Source organism: Nicrophorus vespilloides, unplaced genomic scaffold (genome assembly GCF_001412225.1).
Source record: "Nicrophorus vespilloides isolate i.1.1-1 unplaced genomic scaffold, Nicve_v1.0, whole genome shotgun sequence".
Taxonomy (NCBI): Eukaryota; Metazoa; Arthropoda; class Insecta; order Coleoptera; family Silphidae; genus Nicrophorus; species Nicrophorus vespilloides.
In genome coordinates this window covers 39,313-52,007 of record NW_017095776.1, presented here as the reverse complement: position 1 = coordinate 52,007, position 12,695 = coordinate 39,313, and the positions used below count along the sequence as shown (strand labels likewise).

The 12,695-nt window shown below is 34.0% G+C and overlaps 3 protein-coding genes across 3 annotated transcripts; 1 reads left to right on the top strand and 2 right to left on the bottom strand.

The window, feature by feature from the left end:
- The first annotated feature begins 3,506 nt into the window (after positions 1-3,506).
- Positions 3,507-4,971, top strand: LOC108563126 (dopamine N-acetyltransferase-like). The gene is made up of 2 exons (XM_017921719.1): positions 3,507-4,676; positions 4,757-4,971. The coding sequence occupies exons 1-2, from the start codon at positions 4,207-4,209 to the stop codon at positions 4,953-4,955; spliced, it is 669 nt and encodes a 222-aa protein (XP_017777208.1). The 5' UTR covers positions 3,507-4,206; the 3' UTR covers positions 4,956-4,971.
- On the bottom strand, positions 4,935-6,010 carry LOC108563134 (dynactin subunit 5). The gene is made up of 4 exons (XM_017921729.1): positions 5,848-6,010; positions 5,592-5,779; positions 5,415-5,526; positions 4,935-5,170 (listed from the first exon to the last, which is right to left on the bottom strand). Exons 1-4 carry the CDS (start codon positions 5,893-5,895, stop codon positions 4,958-4,960), a joined length of 561 nt encoding a protein of 186 aa, XP_017777218.1. The 5' UTR covers positions 5,896-6,010; the 3' UTR covers positions 4,935-4,957.
- Positions 6,011-6,346: 336 nt separating this feature from the next.
- LOC108563036 (glutamate receptor ionotropic, delta-1) lies at positions 6,347-11,670 on the bottom strand. Its single transcript, XM_017921582.1, has 7 exons — positions 11,434-11,670; positions 11,090-11,172; positions 10,820-10,996; positions 7,566-7,902; positions 7,311-7,504; positions 6,965-7,248; positions 6,347-6,911 (listed from the first exon to the last, which is right to left on the bottom strand). The coding sequence occupies exons 1-7, from the start codon at positions 11,516-11,518 to the stop codon at positions 6,347-6,349; spliced, it is 1,725 nt and encodes a 574-aa protein (XP_017777071.1). The 5' UTR covers positions 11,519-11,670.
- Between the last annotated feature and the right edge of the window lie 1,025 nt (positions 11,671-12,695).

The window sequence follows — 12,695 nt, the reverse complement described above, 5'->3', positions numbered from 1 at the left end:
TGTAGCTGCCGCACTACAGTAGTGGATGTATAGTTTTTATCAAGAGAATAATATTAACTATATACATATATTAAATATTATAAACGATGTGATTGACGCTAATTATTATTATTATTATTACTGTAATGATTATGATTATTATTATATATAAACAAAAAAAAAGAGGAAAGAAACCGAGGAAAGGAGACGAGAAGAAGAAAACAAGGAAGCGGTGGAAATTGTGTTCGCAATAATGTTTTATTTTATTAATATTATTTTTTATTTTATTTTTTTTTTGTCGTGTTTATGTAATAATATTTTCTATTTCCTTACATATATATTATATATGAATGTGTTTTTCTTTTCTGTTTTGTGTATAAGAAAAAAAAAGAAGGAATATCGAAGAAAACAAAACAAAAAAAAAAATCAAAAACAACACACAAACTGGAGATGAGAAGAAAGCTTCGCCCGCTTTTTTTTTGCTATGCTGCCAATACATAACATTTACTATTATTATTACTACATTATTATTATTGTTGTTGCTCTACTTACTCTACTACCACTACTGTCGAAACACGATACAAGAACAAAAATACACTCCCTAGTCCCGCCTTCCCAATGAATGAACTTTAAATCCAGCTCCAGAAACCCCTCTTTTTTTTTCCCTCTGCATTACGAATACAAGAGGAAAACGTGAAGAAAGCAAAACTTTCTTCATTTCTCTCTTGATTGTTTCGCTAATTTTATTATGCAGATTTTTACTTACGGCTATGATTCTTAGTGTGCTTTTATCCCTTCAAGAGAAAGCAGACAAAAGAGAGAGATCTATAAATATATATATATACATATATTAAGATATTTCAAATTAATAAACAATAACGTTTGTTTTTATTCATTACTTTGTTTCTTTTCCAAACCAAAGTAGATGATTTTTTTTTGTAGTGAAGATATTTGCAGAATGCACAGATGAAATAACTGCAGGTAAAGTATATGTAGCTTATATACGTGACGATGAACCTATTTTTGTTGCTAGATTAAAACGATAATAAAGATTCTGTAAACCTGGATTATAACAAATATAATGAAACGTAAATAACACAGTTTTGTATGGTGTACTGCAGGGAATTATACTTGGACCGATTCAATATCTCATTTACAAATAATATATCTTATCAACGTTAAAATAATTCCTTCTTATGAAGATGACCACTTTCATTTAATCTTGTGATAATCTAGAAGTGAAATTGCAAATGTAACAAACATACATACAGATCATCATGACTTTATGAGGCTCTAGGCGCAAACTGATTTGGAGGCCCCTTAATTTAAGAGGAACTATCTTACGCAATCATGAAGTGCAACAAAAGTTACACAAATTTTGGTGTAATTAAGAAAACTCGTCGGATCTCATGGAAACAGCGATTTTAAGAAAATCCAATTTCTGCAGCTCTTAGCAGGCGACTCGGCGATAGCACAAAGATGCCAGTAGGCTCGTTGGAAAAGGGAGACATTCAACTTTCATACGCGTGGTCGATGATGTAATTATCTTAAGGGGTTTTCGAGAAATTCACGAAAAACTGAAGAAAAAACGCAAAAATCGTCTATTCTCTGTTACGTAACTTTTGTTTCATAAAAAGTTGCGTAAGGATGGCGCCCATCTTACGTAATCATGAAATTAAAAAAAGTTACGACATTAAGAAAAAACGTGAAAACTCGTCGGATCTTAATGAAACAGCGATTTTAAGAAAATCCTATTCACTTTTTTCCAATTTCTGCAGCTCATAACAGGCGACTTCGCGACAACACGAAGATGCCAATAGGCTCGTTGGAAAAGTAAGGTATTCAGCTTTCAATTGACTGGTGAATCATGTAATTATCTTAAAGAGTTTGTCGAAAAAAATTACGAATATCTAAAAAAAAAACGGGAAAAACGTCGTTTTCCTGTTACGTTTTGTTTCATACAAAGTTGCGTAAGGATGGCGCAAATAATTTTTAAAAAAAATAGTATATCCGAAATTGTATTGCTGATAATTAATCTTGTTTAACATGATGATTTCATAAGAAGCAAAAAAGTGATTTTGGATATACTAGAATCATGCAATAACAAAGATATTTTGATATCAATTTTAAATGATGATTTGTTTTTATAAAATCAACAAAAGTAACGTCACTGTCACTCCAGATATCAAAAGATTAAATGAAAAAATGTACACTTCCACGAAAATATTTGTTTGTTTTCGCTTCATTGAATTGCCCAAATATTGACTTTCTACATTTGTCACTTACCGCCATAAAGATTATTATATTTTTTTTACGAGAATAGCAACAAAAATTTATAAATGTCATCATTAAATGTTTTGTTTTTTTTTTAAATTAACGATATAAACAAAAATAAGTCTACTTAAATGTACGCAAACACACTTTACAATAAAATAACGTTGCCATGGATATGTTTTAATGTTTAATTATCGCTAAGCGATTTAAAATTTTATTTTAAATATAATTAAAATAAAACCGACTAAATTTGAGGATAAGCAACAAAAAATGGAAATTCTCTTTTCCTGGTTAAATTAATTACCATGAAGACATTTCGCATTGTTTTTAATTGTTACGTGATTAAGTGCAATACACAATGGATACGATTGTTTATAATTATACTCGACGATAATCACGAACATTTCACATTATATTCTTTTGTTTTCATTTCAATGAGAGCACGCTCTGACCCCAGAATTCCATTTGTCCTTTGTAATCAGATTCAGTTCAGCAAAAAAAAAACAAAATAACGGGAACCTTCGAAGGTCAAAAACAGAATCTTTAAATAGCTTGGCGGCCCTATACAAATCATTTTGGACTTTTTTTAAAGATGAAAATCCAAGCTTTTCAACGCGCCCTTTTACAGCATCCTAGCCCTTCGGAATCCTGCGCAATCGATGTTCCAAGTTTGAAGTTTAAAATGTCAAAAACAAAATCATTGACATTCTATAGAAAAAATGTTAAAAACAAAATCACTAAATTGCTCATTTTAAAGATTGTTAGTAGTGGATTGAATAATGATAAATAGAAAACTTTCCATTAAATTCAAACCCAATCTATGCATTTAACAAGACGTTAAACAAAAACAATTCAAATAATAACAGTACATCGTTGAATATATATTCTAAAATTAAATTTTAATGAATGAATGCAAACACAAAAAAACTTTAGTGCAATTAGTGTTTAATTTTAACATTTGCCAAACATGCGATGCACTTTGGGCGCGGGTCCAAAAAGGTAGTGCACGTACGTTCGTAATTCCGTATTCCGCAAAAGTCGTATAAAATATAAATAAAGTTATGATCATGGCGGAATAAATATTTGTTTTTGAAAAAAAAGAAAACAAGGGAAAGCGAAACAAATATTTTCGTGACAATTGTGTTTGTACACTCGTCGCAGCCAATAAAATGCGCAGCGACCTAATTTCTACGTTAATTGATGACCGCAAATTGAATACAATTCACGTCAAAAACATTTTATGGATTCACCATATATCTAAATCCTAATACAATATATCGTAATTAGCTTGTTTTATAACTTGTGTTGCAGTTAATGGAACATTTGAATATATTGCTATAACAGAAGCCAAGTTTCGTGAATCCTAAATTGGACGGTTCCCTGGGGAGAAACCATACGAAAGCGAAACACGTCCTCCTCCGACGCATTGTGACCTCTCTCTCTCTGTGATATCTATATTATTATTGTCTTGGCATTGTCGCAAATATTTGTAAATAAAGATGAACAAAAGAAGTAAAAACAAGAAAAAGAAGGTCGGCGGGAAATACGAATTATCATCGAGCGATCCAAACCCATCACTAATTGTTTGTTCCCCATTGTTACGCACACCTGATAATAATTTAAAGTACGTACTTGTGTTCAATTTGTTATCAAAATCACGCGGGCAGATGCTTCCCTATTATAATGTTGTTTTTTTTTTGTATATATAGATATATATATTCGATGGTCGCAATGTGCGGATTGTCGCGTAGCGATCTAGTTATTGATTTGTTTGCGACTCGTTCAGTGTACTTTTCTTGGTGACTTACAGCTGGATAGTCGGACGGGAGGTCGTAGACTTTTAAACGGCACTTAAAAAATAAATAACTTAAAAATAGCGACGGTGCGCGCATATAAATAAAAAAAAGGAAACATTTTGAGAAGCAGAAATATATCAGTTCGACTGCAGCAGAGATGTCACGACTGGTAAAGAACTCGGTGCGTCTGTACTCGTCCTGCCTGCCGTTCCAGGTGGAGAGAGCCGGATTCTACGAGAAGGATGAGATCCTCGACCTGGTGCGAAAGAACTTAATGCGCGACGAACCGTTGATAAAATCGTTGAAAGTGGACGGAAGATCTCTGGAAGGGTTCTGCTCGAGGTTGCTTTGCGATGGGACCGTGCTGAAAGTTGAGGATCACGGGAGGATCGTAGCCGTGGGGATGTGTTCCACCAGGAGGCGCGGTGTAAGCAGTGCATTGAGCGAGGAGAGTAAGCGGGATTCGGAATTCGGGAAGATACTGCGATTACTCGCCAAGTTGGAGGTGAAGGCGGACGTGTTCGGAAAATACCCCGAGCTGGACACCTATCAGCACGGCGAGTTGGTTGCCGTCGACACGGAATACAGGGAAAGAGGTCTCTTCAAACTGATCGCGCTCAAGTTCGAGTGAGTATAAATTAAATGTATTTGTTACGCTATAACTTAATATAAATGTTTTATGTGTGTTTTTTTTTCGATAACAACAGGCAGATCGGAATCGATGACGGTTCCAAGCTGATCACCTCGGTGACCACGGGGAAGTACTCGAAGATGGGTTGTCTGCGGGTCGGTTGGCGCGAGGCCTCCACGATCCGCTACTCCGATTACACGGAAGACGGGAAGGTCGTCTTCGAGCCGGAATCCCCGCACACCGAGGCCTCCTGCATGATCAAGGTGCTTGCTTAAGCTTAAGACTCTACCTTCGACCGCTTCTCCGGCACGAAGTGCTGGTAGTAGCTGCGCGTGAAGTCCACCATCAGGTCCATCTGGCATTCGGGCACGTCGTCCACCTGCACCCCCGGATTCCCTGAGTACCTCGTGAAGGACGGCACCACCGTCTCGGGCGCCAGCACAGTGTTATCCTCGATGACGCAGCAATCCTTCAGCTGGCAACGTCGACCCTTCGACAAGCGAATAATTACTAATCCTGTGATCAGTGATTTAACATTCTACAAAGACTTGAAACGACTATATTTATAACTGTATTAACACCTTTGAGTCGCTTAAACTAATTGAAGTAGTCTGAAATATTTTTTTAAAGAAAATTTTAAATAAAAAGAAAAATTTTATACAATAGATAAAAAATTAAATATCTTTGATTGAAGATTTTCATGAAGCAATAAATAATCATTTATTTATACTTACAATTACACAATTCTTTCCAATATAAACGTAAGAGCCAACCATGGCTGCATTGACTATGGACTTCTCCCCGATGTAAACATGATCACCAATGTTTAAAGGAAAAAAGGCAACACTGCAAATAAAAAAAAAGCAATATTGTAAAAACAAAATTAAGAAATATCTAAAAAAAATCCTCACCCCTTGCTGAATTTCTTGTGGGCCGGTCGGATAACAACATCCTTACTTATAATGCAATACCTGCCAGTGCGAACATTGCCCAAATCACCTCTGATTATCGAATCCTGCTGCACGATCACCTTACCCTGAAGCACGATGTTCTGAGAACCGCACAGGATTGTTTGTCTGCTGACTTTGTTGCCCAGCGACTGAAAACAAAAACAATAATTTTAACCTAGGGTTGCGTTATTTTTTCTACGTATTAATTTCTACTTACCGTCTCCACGTACGAGCTCTTGTTGTATTCAATATCGCGCATTTCCATCGTAATTAAGGATTTATTAAAAGGGTTTTTTGATCACACGATAATCGAGGTAAGGATCAACACGATCCTTGTTTTGATGATGAAGACAAAATCCAACTGGATTCGACCAATCCCAGTTCAACAAACTGACGTTTAATGGATATGCAACACTATGTGCATCCAATCACGGAAGTTAGTGTGCTAAATGTTTCAAAGTTCAGATTAATTCAAATTCAAATATAGTTAGGACGCAATGAAACAATTTAATTAATTGAAGAAAATACATATTTATTGCCACTAATCTAGTGGTTTTATAGATTGTAACAACTAATTTTTAAAGCTATCAGCTATGTTTCAAAACATTGTTTGAAAGTTTAAGTGAAATCTAACTTAAAACATTGAAATAACATCTGTTTTTTATCATTAATTGGTGGAAATTAAGACTATAAGTTTGTAAATTCGCTACTAAGTACTAATTATTGCTTTGTGAGTGCTGAAATAAGAGTGCTGAGGGTGTTCTGACGGGGATGAGCTTGGTATCACCGTAGACGGATTTGACGACCCAATAGTCTCTTCCGTTGATGTTCTTCTTGATGCCGTTGGGGCTGTTTGCGAAGGGCGGATGGAACAACGCATGGTAAGGTGGAGGCGGCGGGTGCACGGCTCCATCCATCTCGTGCCACAATTTACCATTCACGTGGTTGTTATCTTCGAAGTTGGCAAACTCGAAGCCGGCCTTCCGGTTCCGTTTCGGTTTATTGTTGTTGTTATTGTTGTTGCTCTCTGTGAAGAGGTTCTGCAGCTTCGGTGTGCGCACCTTCAACTCGTTGGATTTGAAGTGAGCCACCGCCAATTCGATGAGGAAAACGGTCAGAGAAACAATGAAACCAGCGCCGACTATGACGTAGGTCATGAGGAGATCGGCGTTTCGCAGTTGTCTCTCATTCGAGCCGAGATCTAGAGGGCAGATCGCCGTGTTCGGCAGATCTTCGCGCAGTTTATACTTGATGATACCCGATTCAACCAAATGTTGAATACTGAAATTTAAAGCACAATCAATTGATTGATAATCAGAAAGTAAATTACGTACAGCTCGTTGAAGAGTTCGTAATATTTAAAATCCTTCTTGAAAGCGAAAGCTCGTGAAATCCTCAAGACGTCCCATTTCGTGATTACGAACGTGCATCTGTCGTTCTCTGCTATAGTTGGATCGGTGCGGTGCATGTAATCGTCGTACATCAAGTACTCAACGATCGGTTTCTCTCCGATGTACATGTAATTCCTCTTCAGAACCCAATTGGCCAGCATCTCTTCTCCAGATTCATCGGAGTATTCGCTTTTAGATCCGAGAAAAACGTTGCGAAACTCGTCGATCTGTGAAGAGAGGAAACGATTTTAGTACTCGATTGTGGTAAGAATGAAGCGAAGAAATAAACCTGCTTGATTGATTCCTCGATGGCGCTGCCTTTATGCGTGACCCAGGAATACTTCTTCGCTCCGATATCTTCAACTTTGTTCACTGGTAAAGTGAACTTGGATAAAGTCAGAAAGGCGGTAAGGTTGGCGGTGTAGAACGCCGTTAATATAGTGATGAATATCCACCAGGTTGCAAATAACAATCTCGAAGAATCTAAATTATTGAAGAATAAAGAGTTAAGGAAATTTGAAGTTGAAAAATTGTATTTTCTTACCAGTAATCGGTGAGAGTGTGCTACCCTGTTTCAGAAGAGCGCCGTACACGAACCAGACGCACGATGGTAGCGGATAGATCGGCGCTTTGTCCTCTTTGCACAGACGCGTTTGCAAAACAATGAGGAAATAGATAATAGGTCCAACGACAAGTAACGAGACGAGAATCAGAATCCACACGTCAAGGGTGAAAGGTGCCCAAAGACCTGAACCAGTCGCGGATTCCGGCGGTCTCTTCATCAGCACAACCCATTCGCCTTCATCCAATGCCCTCGAATAGTCGATGAAGTCCCAAAAAGCAGGCATCACCGGTAGAAAAGCAGCCGCAATATCAGCTTCCTACAAATACATTTAATTTACCCGCCGAAAACACAATTTTCATCATGAACAATAAGCGTTTATAACAATAATAATCATAATTTATGTCATATTTGACAGCTGTCAATTAAATAGTGTCAGTACAAATCATTAAATTGAATTTGTAAGGTATATAAAGATAACTAAATATTGAATAAACCAGGCGTATCCACAATTAATCGTACTTAAAACTTATTTTTATAATTATTTAATTAATATTTCTACATTTAATTCAATTACAAATCAATTAGTCGATCAATTTATCTGACACCTGTCAGTTAAACCGTAGCCACTTCGATAATTTTTCAGATTTAATATACGAGAAGTCTAATGAAAAACAAAAGAAGATATAAGTAATATATATATAATTATTTAACGACTGCATCCATAATTTAATATAAATATAATGAAATGAATTGTAAATGAAAACGCTTATATATTGTTTTTCTTTATCTAAACACAATGTAAATTTATCTGACACCTGTCAGTTTAGCCGTAGCCGCCTTGCTCGTTAAATTTATTATATATGAAGCATCTAATGAATAAACAAAAGAAAATACTTTTCATAGAATATTTACCCGGCGCATCCACAATTAATCATATAAATAAAAGTCGTTTCTTTATAATTATAAAATGTTTCTATAATTAAAGAAATGAATCGAAAATTTGTTATTGCTTTATCTAAAAACAATCTAAATTTATCTGACACCTATCATTTAATATACGAGAAGTCTAATGAAAAACAAAAGAAGATATAAGTAATATATATATATATAATAATTTATATATTTTTTTCTTTATCTAAACACAATGTAAATTTATCTGACATCTGTCAGTTTAGCGGTAGCCGCCTTGTCCGTTAAATTTATTATATATGAAGCATCTAATGAATAAACAAAATAAAATATTTTTTCAAATAATATTTACCCGGCGCATCCACAATTTATCATATAAATAAAAGTCATTTCTTTACGATTATAAAATGTTTCTATAATTAATGAAATGAATCGAAAAACAATGCATATTTATCTGACACCTGTCAGTTAAACCGTAGCCACCTTGCTCGTTAAATGTGAGGCGTCTAATGTAAAACAAAAGAATATTTATATAGAAAAAGCTGGAACTAACTAGACTGTAAAAGTAGAATCGAAAAACAAAACAAAAAAGAAGCAATAAATAGTTGATTGGATTCAGTTGTTTTATGGCAACGATTACCGTCGCATTATTTCCAGCGTGAAAATTACACTAAATCCTTGCCCCGCGCGTCCCTAACAATACGATTGTCGTTATGGGTATTTTTATTATATATATATCATATATCATATTTTTTTTATCATCACGGTATTTCCACTTTGAGGCTCTCGACTAATGTTCCTCGACGTTATTATACGGCCATCAATGAATTATAAATGAGGAGGCTTTGAGGCCACCGATTCCGAACGTATAAATACCAAAATTATAAAAAAAAATTAAAAAAACTAAACCAAAGGTGACAAAATTCGTAACGCGAGCGATAAACACGACTCACGTTGTGCTGGAACAATTATGCACGAAAAACAAATCAATTTTTCAACGAAAATATTCTCATTTCCCCAACGAATGTTAATGTATTTTTTTTTTCCTTCTTGTTGTTATTGTGTTACATAAATTCACGTATAATTATTTATAGGACACATACAAGCAAAGACACTCTAAAAAGGACAATAACAATAATAGAAAAAAACCTTAACGCCAAGCAGACCTGAATTATTTATGTAATATTTGTTTGAGTTAATTGCTGTTGTTGCCGAAGCCGTGGATTGCTTTGTGTTTGTATTGATGCACACGGTTTCCCGCTTACTTAAACACCAAATTATATAATAATAAATAATTTGAATCTTTGACATATGACATAATTTTGAAATGTGACAGATGTCACTGTCAAAAATCGTTGACTTTTTTATAACAATTATGTTTGTTATATTTATATATTTCTATTACCGCAGCACGCAATTCATTAATTTTGCAAAAAAATACAAACTTAAAAATACATTCCGATATATTTTAAATATTTATTAATTCTATTAAATAAATTGCGTGTTTACACCTATCATTTTTATTATCGTCAGATTGACGTTTACTTTTTTTTAACAAAATCGAAATATAATATTATTTTATTAATATTTTACTAATTTCAATCTCTCAAAATCTATGGGATTCTACTGAAACTAAAGCAAACATATTTAGATCTGTCATTTTCACAATCGTTAGAAATGTCATTAATGTTAAATTACGTGTTTACTTCTATCATTTTTATTTGAAACGTCAAATTGACGTTTACTTTTTATTATTTTTGTGTATGAAAAAAAGTTATTTGTACCGAAGCAAATATGTCCAATAATGTTAATTTGTAATATTTAATATATTTTACTAAGTTTAATCATTTAAAATCTGTTGGATTCTACTGAAATTTAAGCAAACATATTTAGATCTGTCATTTTCACAATCGTTAGAAATGTCATTAATGTTAAATTACGTCAATTTGACGTTTCAAATAGACGTTTACTTTTTATTATTTTTGTGTAAGAAAGAAAGTTATTTGTACCGAAGCAAATATGTCCAATAATATTAATTAGTAATATTTAATATATTTTACTAAGTTTAATCATTCAAAATCTATCGGTTTCTACTGAAATTTTAGATCTAACATTTTCGAAATCCTTGGAAATGTCACAATGACGTTTACAATAAAAATTACCATAGTTACATAATAAAATAATTGTTGTTTTGTACCTGACACCTGTCAGTTAAACCGTAGCCACCTTGATTATTTTTTCAAATTTAATGTATGAGGTGAATCACGTTACGAAATCTGAATTAAGGTGCGTAAATTTACGAAATCTGAAACATTGTTGCTTACCCCATGAATGAGCTGTGAGAATACCCCGTCTCCATCCTGTTCCAAGCTGTTCTGCCTAGGTTTGACCACTTCGTAGGTGAATCCGTACTTGTCCATCAAGATGTCTATGAACTGGAAAGCGGATCCGCGACCCACGAGAGTGTCATTAACGTATTCGGTGTAACTGAGTGGCTTGTTCTATACAAAAAAAAAAACAAAAAAAAAACAACAGCACTCAGAAACAATGTATTTTGCAGGCTTGATCGTTATTGTTGTTTGTAGAATCAATACCTCTGTAGTTGTGATCTTGAAATGTTCGTTCTTCAATTCCGACGCCAACTCTTTGAAGCGATCCTTCCGGGCCTGCGAAATTTCTGCCGAAAATCGAAGACACTAGATTATTAGTTACAAATTGATTTTTGTGCTTAAATAATGCAAAATATTGTGAAATTTTTATGAAATTATACAGGTTTTTTTTTTGCAATTGATATTTTATGTTTTATTTTCTTTGATTTGATTAAGAATTAGATTTTAAAAACAAAACCTTTGATTACATAATTTTAATGAACAAAATTTTAGAAAAAAAAAATCTTTATTGTTTTTGTATATACTAAAAAAAATGAGATTTTTTTTACCATTTGCTTCATCGTCCATATAATCCATATCCATGCAAGTGGCGTTCAAGCATAATCCCACCATAACCAAATCCACCAAACCCATCCTACCACCAAGAGAAGATCAACGGTTTCCTTAAGCTAATCGATTGCGAAGACCTCTTCTTCGCTGAGATTGATCTCGATGCGCGGTCTATGATAGTACTTGCGATATCCCATCATCGGAGATATGACGGTGCATACTGCAAATGACCGCTGTTGGCGATGGTTTCTGGACTGAGCCGAAGACGAGGAGGAGTTCCGAAGTTCACATGCGCTAACCACCTCATTCGCTTGCGTTTGCAACAAAAATACACACACCTACACGTATGTGACATGTGTTTGCCCGTGACCATATAACATCGAACAGAAAGAGAGGTCAGATTCAGTAAGTAAAAAAAAAATGATTGGAATATGGACGTTATATGAACAAAAAATCCATTAAAGGGCGGCTAGATTTTTCAATGACGCACCAGCACCAACAAACAAGACCTGTTATGTAATTGATGATCTAACTTGAACATTTTTCTATTATAGAATCTTGAAAACATAAATTTAATCTCGATGTTCGATTATTCACTTTTGACAGCCTAAAAAATGAAGACTTTGTATTTTTGAGTTGTTCATATATAATTGTTCAAATTTGATAGCTTATTACAAAAAAATGGTGAAAGTCACAGATCTGTCTGTACACTCATTTTAAAGTCTACAATTTTGACTTCAAGTAAAGTATCCAGTGTATTAATTAGCATTAATAGTTATTGAGTAATACTATAAAACGTAAATATATAACGATTCGAAATTATGACAGCTTATTTCAGCAAAACGATTAAAGCTACATATACATGTCTTATAGTAAATTGACTTAGACTTTAATTAGAGAATTCGATATCTAAATTAACTATAGTTGTTATCGATTAATATGATAAAATGAGAAGCTCCGCGTTAGCAATTGAGATTAATTGATCAATTCAGACAGCTTGTAACAGGAAAACGGGAATAGTTACAAATTTGACTAAAAACACATTTTAAAGCCTAAAGTTTTGGCTTTAATTACAATCAAGAACATATTAAGTAGCAATCGTGATTGTCGAGTTAATAGCAAAAAAAATGTGATAGTTTTTTTAGTATTAAAAATTAATCGTACAACTTTGACAGCTTATTACTGGAATATAAATACATCTTCATAAATACATCTTCAAGCCTAAAGTTTTAGCTTTATTTACAGTTATGAAAGTATTAAA

What these genes read in the sequence shown, in the direction of transcription:
- LOC108563036 (XM_017921582.1), bottom strand. Translation starts at nt 11,518, where the DNA reads ATGGGTTTGGTGGATTTGGTTATGGTGGGATTATGCTTGAACGCCACT. An exon ending in TCTCACAGCTCATTCATGGG is followed by an intron (nt 7,903 to 10,819) that starts GTAAGCAACAAT and finishes ATGTATTTGTAG; the next exon opens with GAAGCTGATATTGCGGCTGC. An exon ending in TCGAGGAATCAATCAAGCAG is followed by an intron (nt 7,249 to 7,310) that starts GTTTATTTCTTC and finishes CTCTCTTCACAG; the next exon opens with ATCGACGAGTTTCGCAACGT.
- LOC108563126 (XM_017921719.1), top strand. Translation starts at nt 4,207, where the DNA reads ATGTCACGACTGGTAAAGAACTCGGTGCGTCTGTACTCGTCCTGCCTG. An exon ending in CTGATCGCGCTCAAGTTCGA is followed by an intron (nt 4,677 to 4,756) that starts GTGAGTATAAAT and finishes CGATAACAACAG; the next exon opens with GCAGATCGGAATCGATGACG.
- LOC108563134 (XM_017921729.1), bottom strand. Translation starts at nt 5,895, where the DNA reads ATGGAAATGCGCGATATTGAATACAACAAGAGCTCGTACGTGGAGACG. An exon ending in CACAAGAAATTCAGCAAGGG is followed by an intron (nt 5,527 to 5,591) that starts GTGAGGATTTTT and finishes TTTTATTTGCAG; the next exon opens with TGTTGCCTTTTTTCCTTTAA. An exon ending in TTGGAAAGAATTGTGTAATT is followed by an intron (nt 5,171 to 5,414) that starts GTAAGTATAAAT and finishes CGCTTGTCGAAG; the next exon opens with GGTCGACGTTGCCAGCTGAA.